Source organism: Triplophysa dalaica, chromosome 4 (assembly GCF_015846415.1).
Source record: "Triplophysa dalaica isolate WHDGS20190420 chromosome 4, ASM1584641v1, whole genome shotgun sequence".
In the NCBI taxonomy this organism is placed as follows: domain Eukaryota; kingdom Metazoa; phylum Chordata; class Actinopteri; order Cypriniformes; family Nemacheilidae; genus Triplophysa; species Triplophysa dalaica.
Window position 1 is genome coordinate 26,093,749 of NC_079545.1, and position 25,177 is coordinate 26,118,925.

General features: G+C 36.4%; 1 protein-coding gene across 1 annotated transcript in view; it reads left to right on the plus strand.

The window, feature by feature from the left end:
* Positions 1-25,177, plus strand: part of tmem8b (transmembrane protein 8B) — a 120,232-nt gene that overhangs the window by 52,992 nt on the left and 42,063 nt on the right. The window contains exons 4-5 of the mRNA XM_056746407.1: positions 5,702-5,835; positions 9,250-9,518. Of these exons, the coding sequence (XP_056602385.1) occupies positions 5,702-5,835; positions 9,250-9,518 (403 nt within the window). The remainder of the gene's footprint in view (positions 1-5,701; positions 5,836-9,249; positions 9,519-25,177) is intronic.

The window sequence follows — 25,177 nt, forward strand, 5'->3', positions numbered from 1 at the left end:
CTTACAAAGAAGGCCACAATTATTTGTCTGGTTGCTCAAATTCTGTCTCTAAAAGGGGAAGCAATTAATTGCTTTTTTCCTCCCTTCTCATCCTTTTGTCTATGCTGTGTCTCTGAGCTGGCAGTGGCACACGAGTTGCAAACATCCTCCCTAATCAAATCAGATCAATGAGGAATTGGGAGGATGCTGAGGCGTACCCAGTTGACAAATCTAGCATGTCAGGGACAACGCAAAAGCAAGGGCTGGGTGGAGGAGAGGTGGGGGTACAAAGGCAAGGCAGTGTTTCCTCCAGCACCAGCTGTGCCTGGGCTTTATGTACGCAACCATGCACAAACAACAGATGGGGCTTCTTCTCCACTTTGTTATTTAATGGTAGCGGTTTTGATTTTTCTTTCTTATTATCCTGCCTACAACTCAGTGGTTTGTGCTGGACTACTGAAATGAGGCGAAACTCTCTGGGTTAGAGTCCCATTGGTCAATTTATGTCTCACAGTTTCTTGTTTAAAGACATATGAAAAAAGCCTTTATCATACAAGAAGCAACCAATAATATAACATTCATTGGTTTAACATATATTTTTTAATCAAACAAGACTGGAAAAAACACAGCTAACAACATTTTGTGGATTTATGATAAATTATGGATAAAATGGATTTTATTTATATATAAAATTACTTATAACTTTTGACCACTATGAGGTGCAACAGATGTTGTTCTGATGTTGTACACAAAGTTTTGTGTGAATATGTCAAAGTATTGCAAGGATGCGGCCATGACCCTTTGGCGTGCTCATCTTCACATTCATTGACGATGTATACGAGAACTGAAGCTTTGAATATCTTATTGTCAGGAGTGTCTGTAAATTGTGACTTATTGTGTTGTTTGGGTTGTTTGGAATTTTGTGTTACATGAGCTTTTATTGTTGAAGGATGTATTTAATAGCTGTAATTTGCATTAGAATTCCTGTCCAGGGACTACAGATGAAATGTAGCCCTGTAGCTAATTCTGGGGCAGTCATGTCTATTGTCCCTGCTAATTAAATAAATTAAATACAAATTTATGCTTTTCACCAAATTTTGTAAAAGACACATTTTTGGGAGGAGTTCGAAAAAGTATGTTTTGTACAAAATGGAATATGCCACACAGGAGACATGTATTTTTTGATGTTACGAATAATACACATTTGTCATTATTCATGATTTTTCATGCTATAAGCAATTAAACAAATTCCATTCAAGTGTAGCATTTTGCAATAAGATTGTATTTGGTAACTTTATGCATTAACTGACAAGAACAGACAATGAAGAATACTTCTATAGAGCATATATTCATTTTAATTCATGCTAGTTTCAGCGATTACTAATACATTTTTTTAAATCAAAAGTAACTGTTCACATTTGTTATTGCACAATGAACCAACATTAACAAAGATTAACAAATGCTGAAAATCGAATTTGCTCGCTCATGTTAGCTGATACATTTGTTTATGTTAAGAAATACAAGTAAAGGGTTACCAATAAATCTTGCTTTGCAAACACACAAAAAGCTAATAGTTAATCAATGTAGAACATGTGAATAAAAGAGTGATTGAAACAAAAAGGCTTTTGATGCTAACATTGAATTTCTCTATATAAATGTCTTATTTATTTCCTTGGAGACAGACTCCACACCTTAAAGACTGTTTTAGTGCTCGTGTATTGCTGGAGAAATGATTTGCAGAATGGTGCAGGCAAAAAACGACTCTTATAGTCAAGCTGAGAGTGAGCAGATCTCGGAAATACACCAGAGATAGTGAGTGACACATGACTTCACAATGGTCTTTGACACCTGCCCAGTGGTGCACATCCATCAAATGGACCCGAATGAAATGACAGTAGAGTCTACATTACAACAAGTACCTTAGTGTCAAGGCAACTAACGAAAGGTTTTCACATTAGGTGCATCAAGAATTATGGCAAATGCTAGATTCGGTATAGCTACAGTATATTAAATATAGTGGTTGATACAACATCAGTGGTTGTTATGAAGAGGTCCATGTGTTGATTGGATGATTGAAAAGCAGTAAAAAGTAACAATAAAAAGCACCAACATTAAATTAATTATATGAATCATCAACACAAGTAACACATTTGAATGATTAAATTGTTGTTATGCGTTGATTATTCATATTATTATAGTTTGTGATAAGTGTTTCTTTTTCTATCACTTTGATAATGTAACTGACAGTTTTGTGTCACTGCACAGCATGTGTGAGAGGGTTTTGTGCAGTTTCTTAGCTACAGTGTAGCAGTCAGCTCGTTTGGTTCAGTGGCTAAAAGTAACTGTTCAATTTTAACAAAATAACAAAAATGCATGCTGACAAAATTATAGATCCATTAGTGTGAGGCTATATCATTTTTGGTGTAATCTAAAGGGAAAATATTTATACAATGTACACAGTGTAGTTTTTAATTACCTTCTATTTGGCTTTTTAAGTGGTCTGCAAAATAGAAAATCATTTAAAAGATTCCTAAAGCTAAATGGAAAGCTGTACAGTTTTAATAATGTTAATGTTGTGCTTACATATGTGTGGGGCATAAACAACATAATCTCATGAAAATGGACAGTTTGCAACTCTCATTCAAATGTTTTATTATGACCTGCTTTTGCCCAGAAGATGTAAGGGTCAGAGGTGGGACTTCATTTTTGCTTCTTTCTAATATTTTGACATTATTGTATGATTCACCTGATACACATGTGTACGATAACTGCACCGTGTAAAAATATTCAAATTTTAATTCAAATTTTTAAGTTTTACATAATTGATAAAGGAATTATAGTCTGTTTAATATTTGACCTGTGCTTCTCTCTTCTTTATCTTAAATGTGTGCTTTCACTGTGCTTGCGTCCATGAGTGTCTGTGTGTGCGTGCTTGTCTGTGTGTGTGTGTGTGCGTGCTTGTCTGTGTATGTGTGTTAGTACATGTGCATATTGTGTGTGTCTGTCTGTTTTTTTCACCTTTTTCTTGTTTTGACAGGTGTAACTTTAATTGGTTTGCTTACAGTCAATATGTCTCATGTAGAGCTGCTTTGTTACGATAAAAAGGGTAAAAATAAATAAAGGATGAGTTGAGTTGAGTATGTTTTGCTGTGAGATCTTGCTGAGAATACACAGTGTAACCAGTCATTTAATTCTATAAAAGACAAAGAACGTTGCTTTATTGAAAAAATTAGATTCAGTGTCTAGTGGTTTATGCAAGCACATCATTTTTGACACTTTCCTGAATAAAATAATTCTTTATAGATAAATACAGAAAGAAGTAACTATATGATAAATAAGGACACAGTAAAACCGCTGCATAATTAATCACACACCGCTGCCATCCAATAAGATCCTCCTCCTGACCGCCTTTTTTCTTGCTATTTACATCTGTTGAATAGCACTTCAATATTGTAAGAATCCCTCGCTGCTGTCGACTTATTGCTTAACTGCATTGAACTGACAGTTGCGCTGACAGATGCGCTTTCTACCTTATGAAGTAATAACATGGCTGACTGACCTCAACAGGAAGTCAGCACTGATATGCGGTTGACATCTGACAGAACTGTGGGTAGATGCACCAGTGAGAATGACCCTGCATCTCAGGTGGTAGTGCAGTACAACAAACAGAATCAGCGGACAGGGTGAAAAAACAATGCATTCCTTTAGTTTGTTGATTCCCAGATATTTAATTCCCATGTGTTGTGTGATTGTGTTTTTCTGTGACAATGGCAAGAAAAGAGGTTGGGTGGGGAGAAGCTTATACTGCACTATTCGACAATGATGGATGTGTTTTAGGCAGGGATCCCTCTGCGAAAGGAACCAGAGGTTTCGGATATAATGCTGTGTTGTAATTTGCGTGTGCGTGCCATAACAAATAAAAAGAGCTCTTTGTTATTTCACACCTCCTCTGTCTTTTTTTAGCCTTGCCCCCACTATTTCCACACCTTCACTGCAAAAATCTGTTTGCAGATCTATATAACTGATCTGATCTTAAATTGGAACATACGCCACAACATATTTCACATGTTAAATCTAATGCTTGCTGTTCACAGCTACAATGACAAAATGAAACAGTTCACTTCTGAAAGATTTTGGCATGTGAAATATTCTAGCAGGAGTTCCTCTTTTCTATTTCTATGTCTGAAATATACTGTAACTAGGTGCCAGTATTTTATCTTCCTTACAGCAGGAATTCTGAGCTCTTTGTTTTCAAGGTGGCTTTTTCTGTGAGAAGGACCATTTTATTTCTTGCGTAATTAAAAAGATTCCGCCTAATAAATGCCTTTGATTTCCCATGTGTTCGTTTTTAGTCTGCTATTCATCTATTAATTTCTCAACACGGTTTTCTTTTTGTTTCTCAAGAGAAATTTTTACGTTCTTCTTAAGATGATTTTTTTAATGTTGTCATATCCCTCATTAGTAAGTCATTTGGAATATAATATGTGTTTGATGAATAAATGTAAAAATACAAACTATGGGTTGCATCACATGCCTTTTGGATATCAGTAAAATGAGAAAAAGTGGAAAAAAACTATATTGTTTGATGTGTTACTGGTGTAAGGTGGGTGTGTTTGCATTTTGGGCGTGAACATCACACAGCAAAGCATCAGAAATTATGCAAATGCACCTGCAATTTCTTACATTTGAAGTGATCATATGGCTCTCTCTGAGTAGATTTCTTCCACGTGCATTTGCATATGATAACAGGCATATCATTGAGTGAACTTGAGTGAACTTAATCAGTTTAGTTCTGTAAAAATGAACAGTCTGTTATAATTTACTTACTATTATTTAAAATCTGTATGATTTTCTTCTATGGAACACAAAGGGGAAAGTACTGAGGAAGTTTACAGGTCACTGTTTTTCTTCAATTACAATGAATAAGCACTGAGGCTTTCAAGCATCTAAAAGAAAAAAACATGCAAAAGCACCAACATTATCATGCAAGTGGCCCATTTGACTCGTGGGCTATATTCCTAGAGCCTTTTGAAGTCATATGATAGTCTTGTGTGAAGAATATACTAAAATGAAAGGTGTTATTCACTGATATAATTTAATGTAATACAATTTAATTCACTAATATAATAGAATCTTCCCCTCCAGTGAGCTGTAAACCACTCCGTCTGGATCATTGAGTTAAACCTGAGAACTGGATCAATCCGATTTGGGAAGAATTCATTCAGACCAGTTCTGTGAAGTGGATCAGCTGATTCATTGTCAAGATCTGATCCAAATGAAGAATTTCTTCAAGACTTCTCTAATGAATGTGCCAAAAAGAATTAGGGCGGATGCCACCCTGGATAATGAGTTACAGTTTATTCTGTTCATCACACCAGCCATCTTACGCATGGAGAAAGAGCTGCAATACAATGCACGAGTTATAAAAATGGATACTTTTTTAGTGCTTTTTTTTCTGAGGTCTGAAAAGGCCATGTTACCTGTTTCAATTCCATGGGAAATGAAGACCACTACGAGTCTTTGTGCTGTAGGTGTTCCAAAGAAAATGTACATAGTATAAACGTAAATAATCAGATAGATAAAAATGTATCATATTAAATATATCACATATAAATATATCATACATTATTTTTATTTTTATTTTAGAGTGAAATATTTACTTGAGATCTGGAGGCGTCTGTTACTAACCAATGTCTTGCATTCTTCATTCTTTTTTATTCAGGGTCTCCATGAGGAATGTCAGTACCTCTTTCAACCTCAGCTCATTGTTCAGAGGCTCATTGGGATTTCAGTGCTGTATCCTGGTTACTTCATTGACCAGATGATTCCACTTCACAACAGATCTGTACTTTACAAGTGAGTGACCATTTTATTAAGGTGGAAAATACTGGGGTCAAAACGGTACGAGGCCACTAGTATTTTTAGTATTATTTTTAGTATTATTATTTATTTTTGAAATCATAAAAAATAATACATTATAAATAAATTCTTAAAGTTTATGTACATAGACAGTATGATAGTGAAATGCTTTGGCAACGCTATGCAGTAAACAATTCATTGAAAATGAAAAAATGTGTTCCTAAAAATCAATAAAAATCATAAAAATGTAAAAGTTGTATACAACTATAACATTTATTTCAAAGTAATGTGATGTCATAATTTTGTTTTACACTTTACCAGTGACCTAAAAACAGTAAAAAAAAATGAAATCCTAATACCATGAGTTTATGCCCAAGTTTAAAATAAATCTTTAGCCCCCTATTGATAAATAAACGTTGAAAAACGTTGAGAAACGAGAGACCTGTTAAAAAAACGTTATTCATGTCACAGACGCATATAATAATATATGTAATAATCACACAAGTAGGCCGAAGTTACTTTATGATCGAAAGCGACCACTTACATCACTTTCGTCTATTGGGGTTGGTTCGACTGAAAGTGAAAGCGTGTTTCTTTGGTTTGCCCCTAAAATAGCATGTTTACTGACATCAACAACACTATACAATCTTGTTTCTGTGTATAAATGATATATAAGGTGTATTCAGAGCTCTGTTTTAACCTGCGTGGCTGCCGGTTCTGTCTTCCGGGGACGATACGAGACACGGCAGCAGCCCTCGAGACAGCGGGAAACCGAGAGTATATTAAGCCGTAGGCTATACAGTCAATACACACACACAAATGCACATACACATATGTTAGAAACAAGCTGGTATGGTGTTGCTATTCGTGTCTGTGACATGACACGTTTCAAAAACACCGCTGGAGCTCTGTGTGCGAGTAAAACCCATTCGTGGCAGTCACAAATAGCATATGTGGTGATAACGCTAAAGTGATCAAGTAAAACATCTCGTGTTATTTGACATACATCCTCTGTTGGTTGCAAATAATGATACACTGTTATAAAATATCCACGATCATTTCCTGGGAAAATTAACGACTCAATGTTCGGGAGCAAGAGTTAACTTTCCACTGTATTTGTCATTCTGCAGTCTGACATGTTTCGGACAGACGAGAGATGAATGATAGCGGGTGGGGTTTTCTGTGAAGTTGTACCGGTACATGTAGATAAACTGTCTGGATTGCGTTTACATTACACTGAGATCCGATCACAATGCGTCCTCGACTACCTCTGGATCAGGACACGCTGATCGGTTGACATTTCAAATATAAACCCAGCCTTAGATTACTGTATTTAGATTTAAAGTTGGCCTAATCTTTTCCCAGGATGCAGTGGAAAATTACAGTAACAAACCGTTCACCGCTTTCACAGCAGGATACTGTTAAGAAACAGTGATAATACTGTGAAAACATTGACAATCATTTACAGTGTGGGGTATCCATTCCAGCCCCCAACAAGAAAATCCAACAATCAAAATGCTTTCCATTAGAAAAAAAATATTGTCTTTTAGTCTTGTGGGTATGCGCGCACTCACTAAAATCGTAACTGTATTGCATAAAAGACTAAAAGACACACACACACTAATAACTCTTTTCATGTCTCTCCTTCGTTTTACACTAAGCACTTTACCATTCCAAGCATCCCTCTATTTCAGCCTTCTACTCTCATTATTTTCGATATTAAAGCTCTCCTCTTAATTAGCAAATAAGGTCTTACTTAATGAAAAAAGGAAAATGGAGGGAGAGAAGAGAGGTGCTGAAACATTCATAAACAACAGGGCACGGCCTTCAGTACTGGGCATTATGTAGATGAGTTTTATTTTTCCTGCCATCAGAAGTTCTCTTGATTTAATGAAAGCTCCGCACTCATCTACATCACAAGGATAAATACTGTATTACCTTAAAAAGAGATGTTTTGAAGACAGCAAGTTGATCATACCAGACACAAAAAGAAGTCTCTGTAAAAGTGCACTGTACATACTGCCTTGTAATTGTTTTTGATGAAATTGGGAAACATTTCAGTAAGGTTAACATTTTGCCGTTTTAGGATTATAAGAATCTTTTTTATGTGATGTTTTATCTTTACATTGTGTACATTTAGAGACATTTTTTAGAAAACAAAATGGTTCTATCCTTAAAGTAAAATGGAATGCAAAGACTTTGACTCTTAATATTTCAATACAGACAGAACCTTATAAGGCCAAGGCAATCATTTGTTACATTACTTACATTATCTAACATAAGACATTAGCTTACATAAACTAACAATGAGCAAATTATTTTGTTCTGATGACATAAATCCTTGTTAATGCTAGTTATTCCAAACGTTATAACTGCATTAACCAATACTATATTAGATCTTTCCGGTTAGTTCATTTTCAATGTTAACTAAAGAAGGTAACTAATGTTAATAAATGGAATCTAAAAGTCCCAGTGAAATAAAAAAAATACAATTCCTATTTTTTCATGAAATATTGTTTATTGAAAATAGCTATATGGGTCGTTCTCTTCATGTGCTCTCATATTCTTCAATTGAAATCTGCAAAATGCACTTCTGCCCACTCGATACTATCCATCTCAAATGACATATGTTAGACGGCTTGGGCGGAGCATCCGTTAACTCCTCCCCTTCAACTGTCAGTCTGGTACCAGTTCCATTTCAAAATGCAATAGATGTTTTTATACATCCAATCAATTCGCAGGGAAAATTGCAAGCCACACCCACAATTTCTTTTCATTCAATATTCTGTTTCACTCAAAAATGCTTAAGAATATGGAAATAAAAACAATGGTTCCGGTTCCTGGGACTTTAATGCAAAGTATTAGAAAGCATTTGAATTATTGAGATACTTTTTCAACATTTGAAAACACAATGGTGCTTTATCTAGATTTTTCTCTCCAGTGAATCTGTAAACAAATTCTGCTCAGTTTAATTGGTGTTTGATGTACTGTTTATATTGTTAATTATACAAAAGAGAACAATTAAAGAGCCAATACAGCCAATAGTGCCAATTATTTATTATAACTGTTAAATTCTAATTATTTCTTATCTCAATCTGTTCTACCCTCTATGGGGGCTGGGGCCTAACCTAATTTTCCCCCAGGCTTGATTAATTCAGTTTATTCTCCACAAAGTCTCTATTTCTTCCATCACTCTCCTGGAGCAAGAACTTTGTCTTTTATTTTTATAGCTAAAAACATTTCTGAATTCTGTAGCTAAAACAAAACAATTCTGAGGTTAGATCCACTGCTTTAATGTCTAGATGTTTTATTTCATTGAAACACTGCACTTTTTGCTATCTTTGAAAGTCTATATAGTAGGATAGTAAGTCCACTATATGAAGTGCACATTTTCTCTCTTGTACCTGGCAGAGTGTTCATTCCAAACTACATTTCTCGGGTGAAGGTCCAGCTGGTGGACTGCAATACAAAAAACAGGAGCGGAGAGAGCTGCCCAGTTCTACTTAAAATTCGCTCGAGGGCCCCACCAGTGCATAACTCCAGTGCTGTGGACTGCAGAGAGAACATGCCCTGTGAGCTAGATGTGCCACTACCTTCCTGGGAGCAGTGGTACTATATTTTGGTGGAGCGTTACCTCAGTAGCTCAGATGTCTACTTCCGCATTGGTGTTCAGGTTAAAGGTAAGTCTTGGAATAAACTTGTTATAATAAACAAATAGGAAGAAAATTATATCAAGATTATATATAAAATCCTTTCATTTAGGAAAATGAAATACAATTTTAAAGGGGTCTATGGCTCGAATACATGTTTTTCTGTGTCTTTGGTTTGGTGTTATAGGTTGCCCATGCATGTATTAGACATGTGAAATGCAAACATTTAAGTTTCAGAACAAAAGATGCATTCTATCTAAAGAAAGACTCTTTGTTTACCCTGCCAAAAGATGAGACCGCTAAAAACGAATAGTTACATTTTATTTACAACACTGTTCCAGAAAAATCATCTTCATTTTCCATATCAGATTCGGGCTCGACTTGATATAAGGAAGTACCGATGACATACTATCAACAGTCAGTACAATTGTTTGGGAGCATGATCCCAAACAATTCTTCAATTGGAAAATACAGTGTTTTTTTACCTTTAATCATGTATACAGATTACATTACATCTAAAACAAACAATAATATTTGTTTTAGCCGTGTCATTTGACCCCTTTTACCCACTCCAAACAGATATACCACCCAGCCTTAGTGGCATTCTGCCTTAGTGGTTGAGGGCACTTTACTCAATGCCAACACATGCAATCATGGCAAACTGGTGGAAATACTTGATAAGGCAACAGCTTGATGATTTGATCTAGGCTTCATTAGTTCCTTATTGGGATTTAATAGTACAAATGTTACAGGCATATTGCTCCTACAGTCATTGTTTGGTTTCTGATTATCCAGTGATGAATTGCATTTGAGCGTACTAAAGTTGCGTGGAATGTGTTTGGACTTACCGCTCAAAGGGATTTTTCACTGACAAAAGCAGGTGTTCAAGTGGCCCAAGTGGAGATGGCAAATCAAAGTGGGTTTGGAGAGGCAGTCTTTGTTATGAATCTCTGTGATAAATAAGAACCTTGGAAACTCAAGTGAGGACGCTGTCTGGGAATAGAGCCTCTGCTTTTATCCTGCCTGATGTTACAATGAAGTGTTGATGAATCCCTTACTTTTCGGGGGGGGGGGGGTAATGTTCATAAGAGCTGCTTTAAATCATATACAATCCTGCTAGTTCACCCCAAAATGAAAATTCTGTCATCATTTACTCATCCTCTTGTCATTTAAAACCTATATGGCTTTCTTTCTTCTGCAGAACACAAAATAAGATATTTTGAAGACAGTTGTTAACCGAACAGCACTGGCACCCATTCACTTCCATTGCATAGACACAAAACCAATGCAATTTAAGGGTTGCCAGTGAACAACAATTTTAGAATATCTTCTTTGGCGTTCTGCAGAAGAAAGAAATTCATACAGGTTTGAAATGACAAGAGGGTGAGTATTGACAGAATTTTTAGTTTTGGGCAAACTATAACTTAAACTTATTGTTTTCTCTCATTGAATTTGTGTTATGTTCTACATTTTAAAACTGTTATGAAATAATTATTAAACACTCCAGAGAGATTAAATATTATAACTTTGTTTTGGTATTTCATGATTTAAAGTTAAACTGACACAGTTTAACTTTCCTGCTCTATAGTTTATAAGGTCAAAATGCCAGTTTGATTTTCCTCTGCAAGAACGACACGATTATCATAACACAAAAACACTCTGCTTCTGTCAGATCGATTTTCTCGATTCTTTCAGAAGTTTCTCTGTTCATCCGTCTTCCCCCCATTTCTCCCGAATGTCCTGCGGTGCAGCAGAGCCTTTGTTAGAGCCAATGATGCCAGTGGATGTTGGCGCTGATGGCTTGCTAAGAGGGGATGAAGAGAAGGACCATTGATGTTCAATGAGGCTAAACAGTCTCAGACCAACTAAGATAAAGCACTCACAGGGGAAACAATTGGCCATGATGAGATGGTCTACCTGCAGAGCAAATTATTGGTGTACATGAGGGGAAAATAGTAAATCCTTTCTATCTCCAAGTAATTGCTGTTCTCCCACATTGAAGGCTGACAGTCAATTTTCTCACATCGATCTGTTTTATACATTTATGTAGAAAATGCGTTTGTGCTGTATGTATTACTGCTGTATTGCTGTATGCAATTACATGACAGATCTGTGGTCTTCTTGTTCTTTGATAATAATTTAAAGGAACATTATGTAATTTTTTCTGCTTTAGGTCGTATAGTCAAAACAATAACAAAGGCATAGCTTGATGACATGGAAGTTGTCTTTTTCACCTCTCACTTGCTATGGAAATCAATCTGACATCACTCACAATGTAATGAAATACTGTTAATGGCAGAATAGGTGATCCTGTCCAGAAAATGTTTTTGTCATGCTGGTCGGAAATCTCTTTACATCCTGATATATACTATACAGTATAGTGATCAAATAAATATTTTTATAATTATATATCGTCTGTAAAAGGCGTAGGACCAAAAAACATTTGCCCTATCAAAACCTTTTGGCCGAATGCTGTGACTGGTCAAGTGTACATTTTCAGCCAACGCATTTTGCATCCCACTGTGCACCCTTTTCACGCAGACAACATACGCCATCAGCACGCTCAAGTCCGCTGTGTCAATTTAGGGAGAATGTGGACAAACTGCAACAACCAAACTTTCCTGTAGAACTGGCAACAAGTCAATCTACCAAAAGGAAAGTCAGTTTTTGAAAAAGCATTGACGAAAAAAACGTCTGGATCATGACAGAGGAAAAACTCCATTGGTTTAGCTTTTACACGATGAAGACAGCTCCGGCAGACAAAGGCTCTGAAAGACTATACCATGGTTGCTCTCTTTCTTTTGGACGGGTATGTTCGTGCTTCGAGAAGAATTTAATGTATTTAGTTTGTGATTCATTACGTGGATTTATGATTTAGCTTTTGGTCTGTGCGCGTTCATGTGTTTGGAAGAGGCGTGGCTTTGGACGACGAATCGCATATAGGGTGGGATTGTAATTTCAGTGCTAGGAGGCTAAAATTAGCACCTTTCCAAATCAACCACTCTACCTTTAACACATACTTCTGTTTGATTACAAACAAATAAGCCCTAAGTAACATCGTATTTGTGCTAAATACCTATTCATACATCTTAAAAAGCATAAATGCACCATTGACAGGCAACAAAAGAAGGAAGGATTTTACACGGGTTAAAATGGCAAATTTCTTTTGATTTAAATGTTTTTGGAAACATTCGGGATAACGTAATGTAAGTACACTTTATGAATCTCAAAGTACTCTTTTTTTTGGATGTTTTAATCTGAAAACCGTACATATTGTGCCTTTAATTCTGTCAAAGACTGCAGATACTGCATGTGAGAGTACTGCAACTGTAATCAATTTTTAGGCACCATATCCCTTGTCATTCATTTCTCCTCTGTAGTATTCTTCACCATTATTTTAATAGCCTGTACCCTTTATCACAAGACCTTGCAGTACCACCTGTGTCTGAAGGTTTTGGTCAGCGCTTCTGTCATCCTTAATTCAATTATTCTCAACGCAGCTCCCCTTCTTTGATCAATTTCACTGAACAGCAGACACTGGCTTGCTGCCATCACTCTCCTGTCTCACAAGCCACCCTGACTCCTCAGCTCTGTAGTGAAGCCCAGTTACCTGACCTGCTGTTTACTCCCTACATAGGCAGCTTCCTTCTTGGACCAGTATCTTTTAACTGTTATGGATCATGTGACTCGCAGTTGATTTTAGTAATTTGATGTTAGCATATTGCTAAGATAATGATATTATAATGAATTTATTAATTAATTATATGAATTTTTATTTAATTCAATAAAGTATAGCAGTTTGATTTACAGCCGGTTCCCACCTCCTTCATTTAATTGAACCTTGTTATACTGGTGCCGAAACCCGTGTGGAAGGAGGCGGGAACATTTAGACCTCTTAATCAAAATAAATAAACAATAATACAGAAGTAAAATGCCGGCAGCCACCTCACGGTCGACTGCCGGCCACAAGAACATAAATACAAACTTTAAACATATGTCCGAGCCCGGTCCTCTCTCCTCAGCAGTCCCGTCGCTTGTACTCTTATGCTCCCGATTTCCTCCGTGAGATATGCAGCACCGGTGTACGCACAGCTGATTCCAACTATCACTCACGCGACCGGCTCCGCCTCACGGCTCCCGCCCCCCTTCCTCACCACACCCTTTTAATTTAAAAGGGATACCCTTCCTCACGTATCCCTTTTTATTTAATATCATGAAAAGGCACAAATACTGGATGCGATATATGTGTGCATTGTTTATATACGGCCTATAAATAACAGCAACAAAAACAGTATAAAAGGAACAAAACGCAATAAATAACAGAAATACAAAATAGGGATGTAAAAAACTGTCCTGCATCCTATTTATACTTTTCGAATCCGGCCCTCAGAGAAAAAAGTAGTTGAAGACCCCTGTTGTAAAGCAACAGCTGTACTTTGTGTGTTGTATTTAAAGGAACAACACTGGGATTTTAGTAATGCTAAATATTACACAAATGCCGTATGGATCGTACTCTACGGTTCTGAACACATGTGACCTGCGGATTAAATCTAAGTCTATTCTTCATTGAGTAAGAGAGTAAAACGCGCTCTCTCTACAGTTTTAGCGCCAACGCGCGCTCTCTCTCTCCAGTATGTGGACGAGTACAATATTAAAGCAGTTCCAGATAAACTTTGACGGTCAAAACTGCTCCATCACTCAGCTAATATTACAACAAAAACAACAACATATCTTGGTTCTAACAAACCAAAAGAAAATGTTAATCACATACTGAACAAATCAGAGCAACCTCATCGGGGTGATTTTAAGACAATCTTTCTCTCAAACGTCTCTCTGCTGGAAAATATCTCAATAGATATCTGTGAGCATATCGGCCGACCAAAACTCTGCCCAAATTTATCACTCTCTAAAATTGTCATTACTACAATTTTTTGGGTACATTTGAATGTAGTAGCCTACCGCATTGTGCGAGTTTAGAATAACGTAACGTTATCTTTACTGGTGTGGACGCAAATTTGGTTGTAATTACTGTTATTAATTATTAGTTCTCACATCCTGAAAGAATCAGTCGAATGGAGCAGACCTTTCTGTCTGAAATCAGCGTGTCATTTTTTCAGAAATTCTTCACTATTTCCCCAGGGAGTGCTCAAATTTAGACTGGGAGCGCATGGCTGATGCCAAAAGCTTGTCAGACATGGCAGCAGGAGCGAAGTCGGGCTGGGTTTTGCAAAGGGTCAATTGAAGTGTCAACAGAACGGGTTGAAGCTTTAGCAACATATGCTCTGGCTCCTGGCCAGCATGTTTGGAAATAAACATCAGTGCCAATATGAAATTTTGGTTTGTTTCACTGACTTCCATAACATTTGAGGTCAAAATACATTAAGAGGAAACATAATTGAGACTGATGCATTCTTATCAACATTAATGATGAGCTACAACCTCCTAATACCCTGATGCCACTGTTAACAGATAAAGACCTTACAGAGCTGCATGCACTGAAATGAACTAATTCCACATTGAATGAAATAACTACATTCTCCACCGAGGCATATTTATTCTCGATAATGACATCAGCACTAATGTTATTGGGAGCCGTAACAATGAATGGAGAACAAATAAGGCAGTTAAATAGAGTTGTGTTTTCGAAGAGCCCATCTTATTGCTATTGATTGTTTAGCGAGTCTCCTGAACATCTAAATTTTCTTTTGCGTTGAACTTTAGTTATGGTTAATATCTTTTGGGGTAGTCTTAATGTAAATTGAGAATTATTAGTTTAACAAACCATGAGTAAATTATGTCCTCACATAGTCCTCACAGCTAAAATCTGCTGCATGAATGAAAAGTGTATGACCATATTAAAGGGCTTTGCGGTTATGAGAATATTGATACTGTGACCTTCTTAAACAGGTCAGCATCTTAAATGCACACCATAGTGTATTTTGCCCGACAGTAGCCATGACTCTGCAATGACCAACCTTCATGGAGCCATAAATCAATTTCACACAGCAAATTGTATTTTTATTGACTTTTTTACACTACCTAAAAGTCATGAGAGGCAAATTGTTCCAAATGCAGGGGTTAAAGGGGTTAAATTAGATCCATATATTTTAATATGAAAGCTTAAAATCTGTTTAAAGGCCAAAGCTGGACACAAAAGTCAGCGAGCAGTCAGTGTGTTTGCCAAACTGGCACGTGTCAACAGTTGGTTGGTGGGGTCTCATGCAGAGAGTGAGCAAGAACAAGCATCTGTGTGCTGAGAGATCAAACACTTGTGTGGAGACAAAGAGCTGGTTATCCTTCTTGTTGACATACTGACTGGAGATAATGACTAAGGATAATGAGGGAAGACATATCTGCACTGCATCGCTCCCATTAATAAGTGAGATGTTCTGGACACGTTCCCTGAAACCCAAAGACCTGTCAAATTGCAAGTTGAAATGAAATTAATTTAGGCCCTGCAAGAAGCACAATATAATCATATAAGGGAAGTAAACAAAACAATAAAACATTGACCAAATGACGAGAAACAAACAAAAATTAACGGCATTAATTCAAATACATTTTTGTTTTAGAAACCATGCAATTCTTATTAACTAAACCAGATATTTCTCACACCACTATACTATATATCTACTTTAAACAGTATTGCAAGCAGAAATTGTTGTCAGAAACGTTTTATCTCTGTTTATGGCCTTCTGGGTTAACACTGATGTTCTTGTCAGTATTTCGTGAGCGCCACAAATGTTGTTGTGTCCTGCAGGGCCCCTTTGGGAAATTTGTGAACATATCTTAATCCAAGCCGCTGTTTTTGTCGTAACTTCTGTTTACACACAGAAAATACAATGAATCTAGAGATGGGCCAGAATTTTTATTTCATTATTTGTCGCAGTACAGACTGTGAGACATTAGCCATTTCATAATTTTTTAATTTCTCAGAAAAATAAAACTTCTGTCAGGAATTACTCAAGTTGTTCCAAACGTATATACATTTATTTATATTGTTGAACATAAAAAATATATATTTGGAAGAATGTTAGCAACTGAGATTTCTGGGTTGTCATTAAACGGTTGTCAAAGGTGCCCCAGAACTGATTGTTTTCCTAAATTCTTCGAAATATTTTCTTTTGTGTTCTACAGAACAAAAAAAAAATATATATACAAAAATTATTTTTTATTATTGCCCCCAATGGTGTCAGCTGCTAACATCCTTCCAAATATCTTTCTTTGTATACAGCCATAGAAAGGAATGTATACAGGTTTAGAACAACTTGAGGGCGAGTAAATGATGACACAATTACAATTTTTTGGGTAAACTTTCACTTTATAGCTTTTAAAAAGCTTTTTTTTTAGTCGACCATTAGAAACATGAAAGAATCGTCTCATGAATATGCAATTTTTTCATTATTATCTATAGACCTATACTTAATTTTGTAATCTTGTACTTATTCAACAAAATGACTTATTGTTCTAACAAACACTCGGGGTTACTGGAAATTATTTTTTTGTTTTTCACTGTGGCATTTACCGTTGAATAGTGAAGTGGATCAAGGCACTTTTGTGTTGAACACCTCTGTGACTTAGAAAATAAGCAATAACAAATTTCCTCACACATACTTAACATCAAAAGCCTGCAAAGATTATTTCTTCAAACCATTCATGTGAATACATTTTGTGATAAAATAAGAAAACATCAATTTCCATAATTAGGTGACATGTCATTGTTTTCTTTTAAAACTGTAATTACAATTTATAGTTTCGTTTGGCATTATTTATTTCTTAACCAAAGCTTTTTTTACTGCAGGTGGAGTAAGGTAAATTAAGGCATGTTAACTTTACATTGTAGTGTTGCATTGCTTAAATCAAGGGTCATTTGATTAAATCTCACACTGGATTAAATTTCTGTTCCAGATTTTACCTTCAACAAGGGCAAAACATTTAATTGTTAATGAGATATAGCGATGTGTTTCACAGTACATTTTAAACTTTTTTTTACCATTTTTAACCATTTTTAACACTTATTTTACCAGTTTTTGAATATAGGTTTAACAATAAATGGCATCATTTTGAGGATTTCTGAAAAATATATTGTCAAAATATATCTATACAATATCTTCTTTTGTGTTCAACAGAACAAAAACATTTATACAAAATGTTTTCTACTATTCAATGGTGTCCTGGAATCTCAGTTGCTAACATTCATCCTGATATTGTTTGTTGTGTTGAACCAAACAAAGAAAATAATTAACTTGAGGGTGAATAAATGGTGATTTTCATTTTTAGGTGAACTATCCTTTAAACTTTTAAGAAATGCATTTTTAACAAAATCCCCAAACTTACAGAAGTAAAACATAGGAAGAGAGAAGTTTTTAGGGCACCAAAAATGCTCGAAGAAGAATTAAAAAATCATTTCAAACCTAAGCAAATCATTTTCTTCATTTACAATTTTAAAAACTTCCAATAGCCAAGAAACTCTTGTTTAAATCTATACAGTACAAATGTCCTTAATTCCCTGCCAAGTTATTAATTCAATTAACAGGAGTTAAGAAAGCATGTCTTTTGACAGGTGTCCGTATAAAATCCAGAAACAAATATAAACTATTAAACTATAAACTGTACTTTAAAAAATAAAGAAATAAACAAGACAGATAGAGTGATTCTCTTTATCCTCCCGGTAATGAAGAAAAATGCTCTTGGTCAGCAGGCTGGTATGTTGATATGGCTACGGGCAAGCAGTTTAATTACTCAGTCAATTAGTGAAGTGAAACAAGACTTTGGGTAGTAACACAAAACATTAGTATCAGTAATCTAATTACCTGTATGCTCAGCACAGCAAGCAAAACAAGCAATAACAAAACCATCAATGGATATTGCAGAGCTTATTTAATGCAGAAGGTGGGTAACAGCCAGAATAAACACAGAGCTTCACCTATAAAATCAATCGTATTGATGGAAATGCCTCTTGACTTTTATGACTGTTCTAGTTTGTTTAAGGAATTGTTTGGTTTGAAGAATTATTACTCTCCTTCTTTATAAAATATATAAAACTGGCCACTCAATAAGGGCTTGAAAGCAACATTAAACCATGCTAAGATTTCAACTATGTCCCATTACAATATATTCCAGTTTATTCTCATGAAGTTCATTCCGTCTAAATATTTTTTTCTTAATTTTTCGGCATTAAAACCAACTATTTTTTATGGTAATGCTGTTGTAATAGTCTGTTAAAGTGCAATTATAAGAGCTTCTGAAAGAAGCCTCCTTGACGGTAATGCATGCGAAGGCAATAGAACACTGGATTATAACATTCTTTTAACAAAATGAGTGCTGCCTGGCCACAATTCTAAAGTATAATGAGGGCACATGAAATTAAAAAACAAATAATATATTTATTATAAATAAGGCTATTGTACAGTAGGTATTTGCAAGCAGGTCTCCGCCCTGCACATCCGGGTATAAAAGGAGACAGCGTGCTGAATTCATTCATCTTTTGAGCTCAGGTGCCTGAGAGTACCTCTCAACTGCTGCAGCAGGCGGTGACATGAAGGACACAACGTCTTGTTCCCTCCATTAGGTAACGGTTTCTTACCTAACAGGGACGCTCCCTTTCTGTTGGTCTCTCGATGATGTGTCAAACTGACAGATGGGGTTCCTATTAAAAACCCCACGGCGCTGTGCATTGTCACAATCTCTAGTGAAGCGACACTGACTGACCTGGGCGTGTCAGACATGAGCCCTAGCGTGAAATTGTAATCATCCATTGGAGAGGTAGGGGGTCCCAGAGCTTTGGAAAGGTGGGAAGTTCCGGCCATCATGGGTGGAGGGCTTGTCACGGTAATCCCCATATCATGCTCACTGCTCGCCGTAGTGGACGGGAGGGCCAAAGCTGCTGCTGTCACCGTGGTTGGGCCCATAATGAACCCAGCCACTCTTGACCGCAACGTCTGGATCGCCATCCGCTCGCAGTTCCGACAGTTCCGCTCTGGAACTGTCGAGACACCCAGGGAAAGTCACTGACGAAGAGGGACAATCCGCTGCACCACACCGTTAGAATCCAGCAATTTTTACCAGTATATGTCATTCGATGTACAGGCCCTGAAGAACAAAAGGTGAATGAATGCAGCACGTCGTCTCTGTTCTCTCATGTCCTGGGCAGAGGCCGGCATGCAAATTTATTTCACCAATTTCATTGGCCTTTTCAAAGCTAGTCGGAAAATGATTTGTTCTCAAGTCAAACCCCATATGTCGGTTCGACACAACGTTGAGAGACCGACAAAAATGGAACTGTTTGCAATGTTCATCATGGTTTGGAGGCAAAATCAGTTTTGAGTAAAATGTATTTTGGAGAATTTGTTACTTCTGTAACTCAATCAAGAAGTCTAAAAGTCTTGTTACTTGTAACAAATTCCTTACTTTGTAGTTTCCCCAAAATCAAAGATAAATACATTTCATTGTGATACAGTGGAGATATGGCAAGTTGAAATGTCTTGTTTTTCATTCAATTTCCATTCAGCAAAGGTACCAACATAAATGTAAAATAGTAATGATCACCTCACAAATTTTGACCCACACCTACAGTATTTATGAAATCATTTCTCTCAGATAAACCACACGCAATTATGACAACAATTGCTTTCCACGTTCAGCACTGCATCCTGTTGAGTCTATGAATACACTAAAATGTAATTCCTAATCAACTTGCTCTAATAAACTTTCGAAGTAATTGCAATGTTTAAAAAAATACAGAAAAAACAGCAAAAATCAGTTTCAACAAGGGACACTTCTTCATAAAATATTCATTTACCAGCGTGCCAAACTAAGGAAAACTATGGCATGAACACAAATATAAGGGCATTCCAGTTTGAGAAGAGCAAAAAGTTTGATGCTAAAAGAAAGCACATGTGTTTTCGACTGATAAGCCTCCGTTTGACACCGGCCCTCCTGCGGTTTATTGCCGCAGCAGGGCACGGGTGAAATCCAACAAGAAAGAAAGAATTTATAATGGTCTAAAGACGGAAAATAAAAGCAGCCTAACCTGAATTCTGCATCTCAGCTGGGGAAAAAAACTTCTCTGAGCCTGTTGACCCGTCGTTATCAGGACTCGGTGGAATGAAATAAGGCAATTAAAAAGGATTTAGAGTGTGCTTCATTTTCCACTTGTGTTAGTGAACAGAATGAAAATATTGTGTGTTGTACTGGAGAGTCATATGCAGATGGTTGTTGCAGGAAAGAAGCCTGTTGTAGAAGTAAAGCGTGTGCATATTTCTGTATGTCACAATATTTGGTTTAAAAAGACATCCTTTCTGGTTTTTGTTGGTTTGTTTTTCAAAACAATAGAAATTTAAATTAATAGATTAGGAAAACAATAGACGGATTCTGGTAAACACCAGAATATTAAGGGATAAAGAACAGTCAGCCTATTGTTATTGCCAACTGACAGGGTCATCAGGACCCAGACACTATTCTTTTTGCATGCAAACAGTTGGAGACAAAATATTGATTTAATATTCAATCTTTTATAGGTTCTTTATTATATAAAAAGTTCAACCAGTGAAGTTGCCATGAGATGATGATATTCCTTAAAAGCACAAAATGTTAGATTTTTACATTAAAATATCCAAAATCCATTAGAGCAGCATCATATATTTTGTTTAGATAAGTACTTGCGTTATTCCCAACAAGAATGTAAATCTAAGTAGAATTTTGACAGTGTAATGTATTTCGCATTGGTAGACCCGACAGCAATGCAGCAAACTCAGAGGTTGAGAGTGCCTAGCAACTAAATTATTCTTGAGGTTTGCCGTAAAGATGCTATAAGTAATCTTTTGTCATATATAAGAAGAAGATGATTCATCTTTGCAAAAATATTCTTGGTTTACTTTTAGCTTTTTGTCCCTTCGTGCCCCTCCGTGCCTCCTCTGAACACCTTACGCACTAAACTTTAAACCCCATTCTGCGCAGACAGGCATTCTGCATTAGCCTGCAAGGATATTTAATAATAACCCCATCCATCTTAGGAGATAGAAGATGACCTTGTTTAACATCGTTCTGAGATAACGGTCAGATGTTGGCAAGAGCTTTTCATTCCCTCAGACAATAAAGCAGAGCGGGCAGAGATGATTGCATTTTTCAGTACAGCACAAAAATCCCTGTAAGTACTATTGTCTGGAACATGTCTACAGTGAGAGGAATCTTGTCATCTAGGAGGACAGAGGACCAGCCTGTGCCCAGTGTCTTCAGCCATCGAGATGTCTGGATGAATGTGATCCATAAGTGCATTTGCTATTCTTTTGGGATTCAAGAAACAGTGGAAGTAGCAGTTCCTCCTGCCAGCAATAGGGCTGTACACATTGGTTTTCTTAGAAAGCCTGAAAGCTTGTTTTTTCAGTCTGTACTTTCCACTGTCTGTGATTATTGTGTTTTCAGAGAGACACCCTTGAGGACCTGTAATTTAAAAAAAAAATGTTAATATTGTTTCCATATACAAGTCTTAAGGAACCATTAGTGAAAATGCTTCTTTTTTATATTTTTCAATTATGTTAGCATTTTCTTGTCATTACAATTTCTACTAATTTTACATCAAATATTATCGAAATGCTCGTCAAAAGCACTTGTCTTTGCAACCCAATCTTTTGGAAATAAGAACAAAGTTTTGTCCAATCTTGTTTTTGAACTATGACAAGAAGACTTTGGTCAATTTCTGGAATAATTCTTAAAATGTGCAAAGGGACCATAAACCGAATTTAACAGTGGTAGGTTAGATATCCCTGTTGAAAAAAACATTATATGCTGGTTAGTTATGTTTTGAAGCATGGTACCTGGTTTGAGCTGGTTTAAGTTGGTCAAGTGTTGGTCCTTAGCTAGGATCTAGTTGCTATGGACCTGGAGCTGGATTCACGAAACTGGCTTTAAGACAAAATATAGGAAGTTCGTTAGAATGTTCGTAAGTGCGATTCTCAAACATTTCTTACAATCGTTCTCAAATGGGAAGAAAGCATGACTCATATCAATGAACACAACAATATACCAAACAAACATAGCCATTCAGCCATTTTTCTTATGGTATAACACCAAAAAATTACGCGCGTGCAAACATTTTTCTAGACGAGTTTGCGCCATATCGAAATGGAAATAGTCTACTTTTCGCAGTGCCGCACGCTAACCGTGGGTCATTTGGGCTCACGTTTTATGTGCGGTTTTAGACGCGAAATGTGAAACGGTCCTTAAGAAGTTTTTTCTTCAGGGATACATAACATTCCTAACTTTTTTCTTAAATTACAGTTACAAAACAAATTTTCTTCTTAAGAATGTTTTTCGTGAATCCGGCCCCACCTAAGGACCAGCACATGATCAGCTTAAACTAGTTCAAACCAGCTACTATCCTTCAAAAACAGCATATGCTGTTTTTTCAATAAGGATAGAGGAAGAAAAAGTGTGTTTTGAGTTTCTGATGTGTGTCGTCGTCTCAGCAGTTTGGGTGTACATTATTTTGAATCATTATCTCAATTTTTCCATTATTATTTTATTGTGGTTCCAGACACATTTCCAGAGAGCACAAAAAAAGATTATACAGGTTGCAAATTTACTACAAACTTTAATGAAATGTCCAGTCACATACAGCTTGTACACACTGTCTGCTTCAGGTTAGCCTTCAGTAATGCCCCAGTCATGCGCTACTTCTGTGAAAATTGTCAATCTTATATGTTAAATATGAAGAATGTAACCGTTACCTGTGGTCATGCTGTTTTGCCACATAATTTGGCACGCTCTGTTATCTCAAAGGGAGAACTGAGGAAGAAATTTAAGGGGCTTCATGCTTCAAATAATTGAAATGCATTTTACATCTAGTAGGATACCCAAGGGCTTTTATCAGAACTCCCACTTAAAACTTGAAGGGTCCGCCATAAAGCAAACACTAGTGCTTTTTACTCAATGGTTATATTTTTTACCACACTTTGCTTTTAGTGGGTGTGAAAAGAGTGAACGTTAGAGACCACAGCGAGCCTGCCATATGTTGCACAAAGGTCCACAGCTTCTGTGAAGTTAAAGGGTCATGAAATTCCTCATTTCAGTGCAGGGCAGTTCCCACCACAGTTTTTAAAAATACAAGTAGCTGGCAGTAGCTTAGTAGTAATAAAGTTTTTTAAAATTTTAAAGTTACTGATGTTTTAAAGGTTTAAAGATCGGGTAACAGTAACATGCAGTTTCTGCCAATCTGATATTAATCTTGAGTTACTATACAATACTATTACATACGTCGTTTCTTCATAGAGTATTTAGATTGATAAAATGTATAAAAGAAAGATACAGCTGTACGATTATTTCCTGAAAAAGATGCACTGCTGGAGGCAGGCAGGGGGGACAGAACAACAGCACGAGCACACAATACTAAAGGTCCTCATTGTTATTTGCAGAAGATCATCATTTGTTGGGAGAAGAACGAATTCCAGGTGCGGCAGTTTGAAAATTAAAAGCTTTTAGTCCCAGAAGAGTTCTCAATTCCTCTTTTTTTTTATATAGAAGAAATAGAAACATATAAGACGCTTCTCTGCATCATCATCTGAATATCATGTTTTGTTGACGTTCATGAGTGGATCAGTTGTTGTTTAGAAAATAATAGCAAAATTATACTTTCTTCATTTGCGTATGATGTTTAGAGTGTGTTCAATCGCGTCGGGTGGCAGACAAATCTTTATGGAATACTCCTAGATACCAAAAAATGTTGAAGTGTCCTTTGAAGTGCAACGTCTGATGTTATACAAAAGGTGCTATCAGTGGAATAAAGGAACCTGATGCAAAACACGACACGTAAAAATATTTCTTGTGCAACCCTAGGGCAACAGCTTTTTATGTTCTTTCTTTGAAAAGAAAAAAAATTGTGGTCTATTCATGGCAGCATTTTCTTATACAAAATATAGCCAGAATCTAGAACCTATTTCACACAGAGCGTTGCTCTCAGAAAATTGCCATATAATTGCTAGAGCGTCTTCTGTGTGATTGAAACATGTTCCAGAATCTATTCCACGATCAATCCCAGTATGGAGTCCACGTGTAAAAATCTAACATAGTCAGGGAATGTCAGTTGAAGGAACAGGCTTTTAATCACTAGATTAGAAAACTGTATTTTGGATCGTGAAAAGGGTCTCCATGTCTAGCCTGTTTCTGTTGAGCCTGAGGCATTAGCTGAATGATAAATGATCAGAAAAGAGATTTGGCAGACGATCACTGTTGCTCACTTGCACATTGTAAAATGTGAAAATCTTTCAAATTCCTCATTAACAAGTTTCTCCATTGTTTTCTCTCTTTCAATTTTACCAATGTGTCTGCTAGATTTGTAGAGTGTTAAACAAGAGAATTTAGCCTCAGCATTCGGTTTTCTGAGATTGTACAGGTTGACATAAAGGTCTCTCAGAAGAAAGTACTTATGTATGTTCTTCTAAAAAAAATGTGCTGATGGGCAAATCCATGAAAATTTCAACCACACCACAAAACTTTTGTATTTACCAGCAATTTTTTCTATGGCAACAGGACTGATATTAACATTTGGTGGTTCAAATACCCATGAGAGATCTCTCTTTTTGTTTTATTTTTAGTCCATGATTTTTCATAATCGGGTAAGTGTCATTTTCAGGATTGTCACATTCATAACGCTACATATTCCTCAATCAACTGACATATAAAAATTCATATAA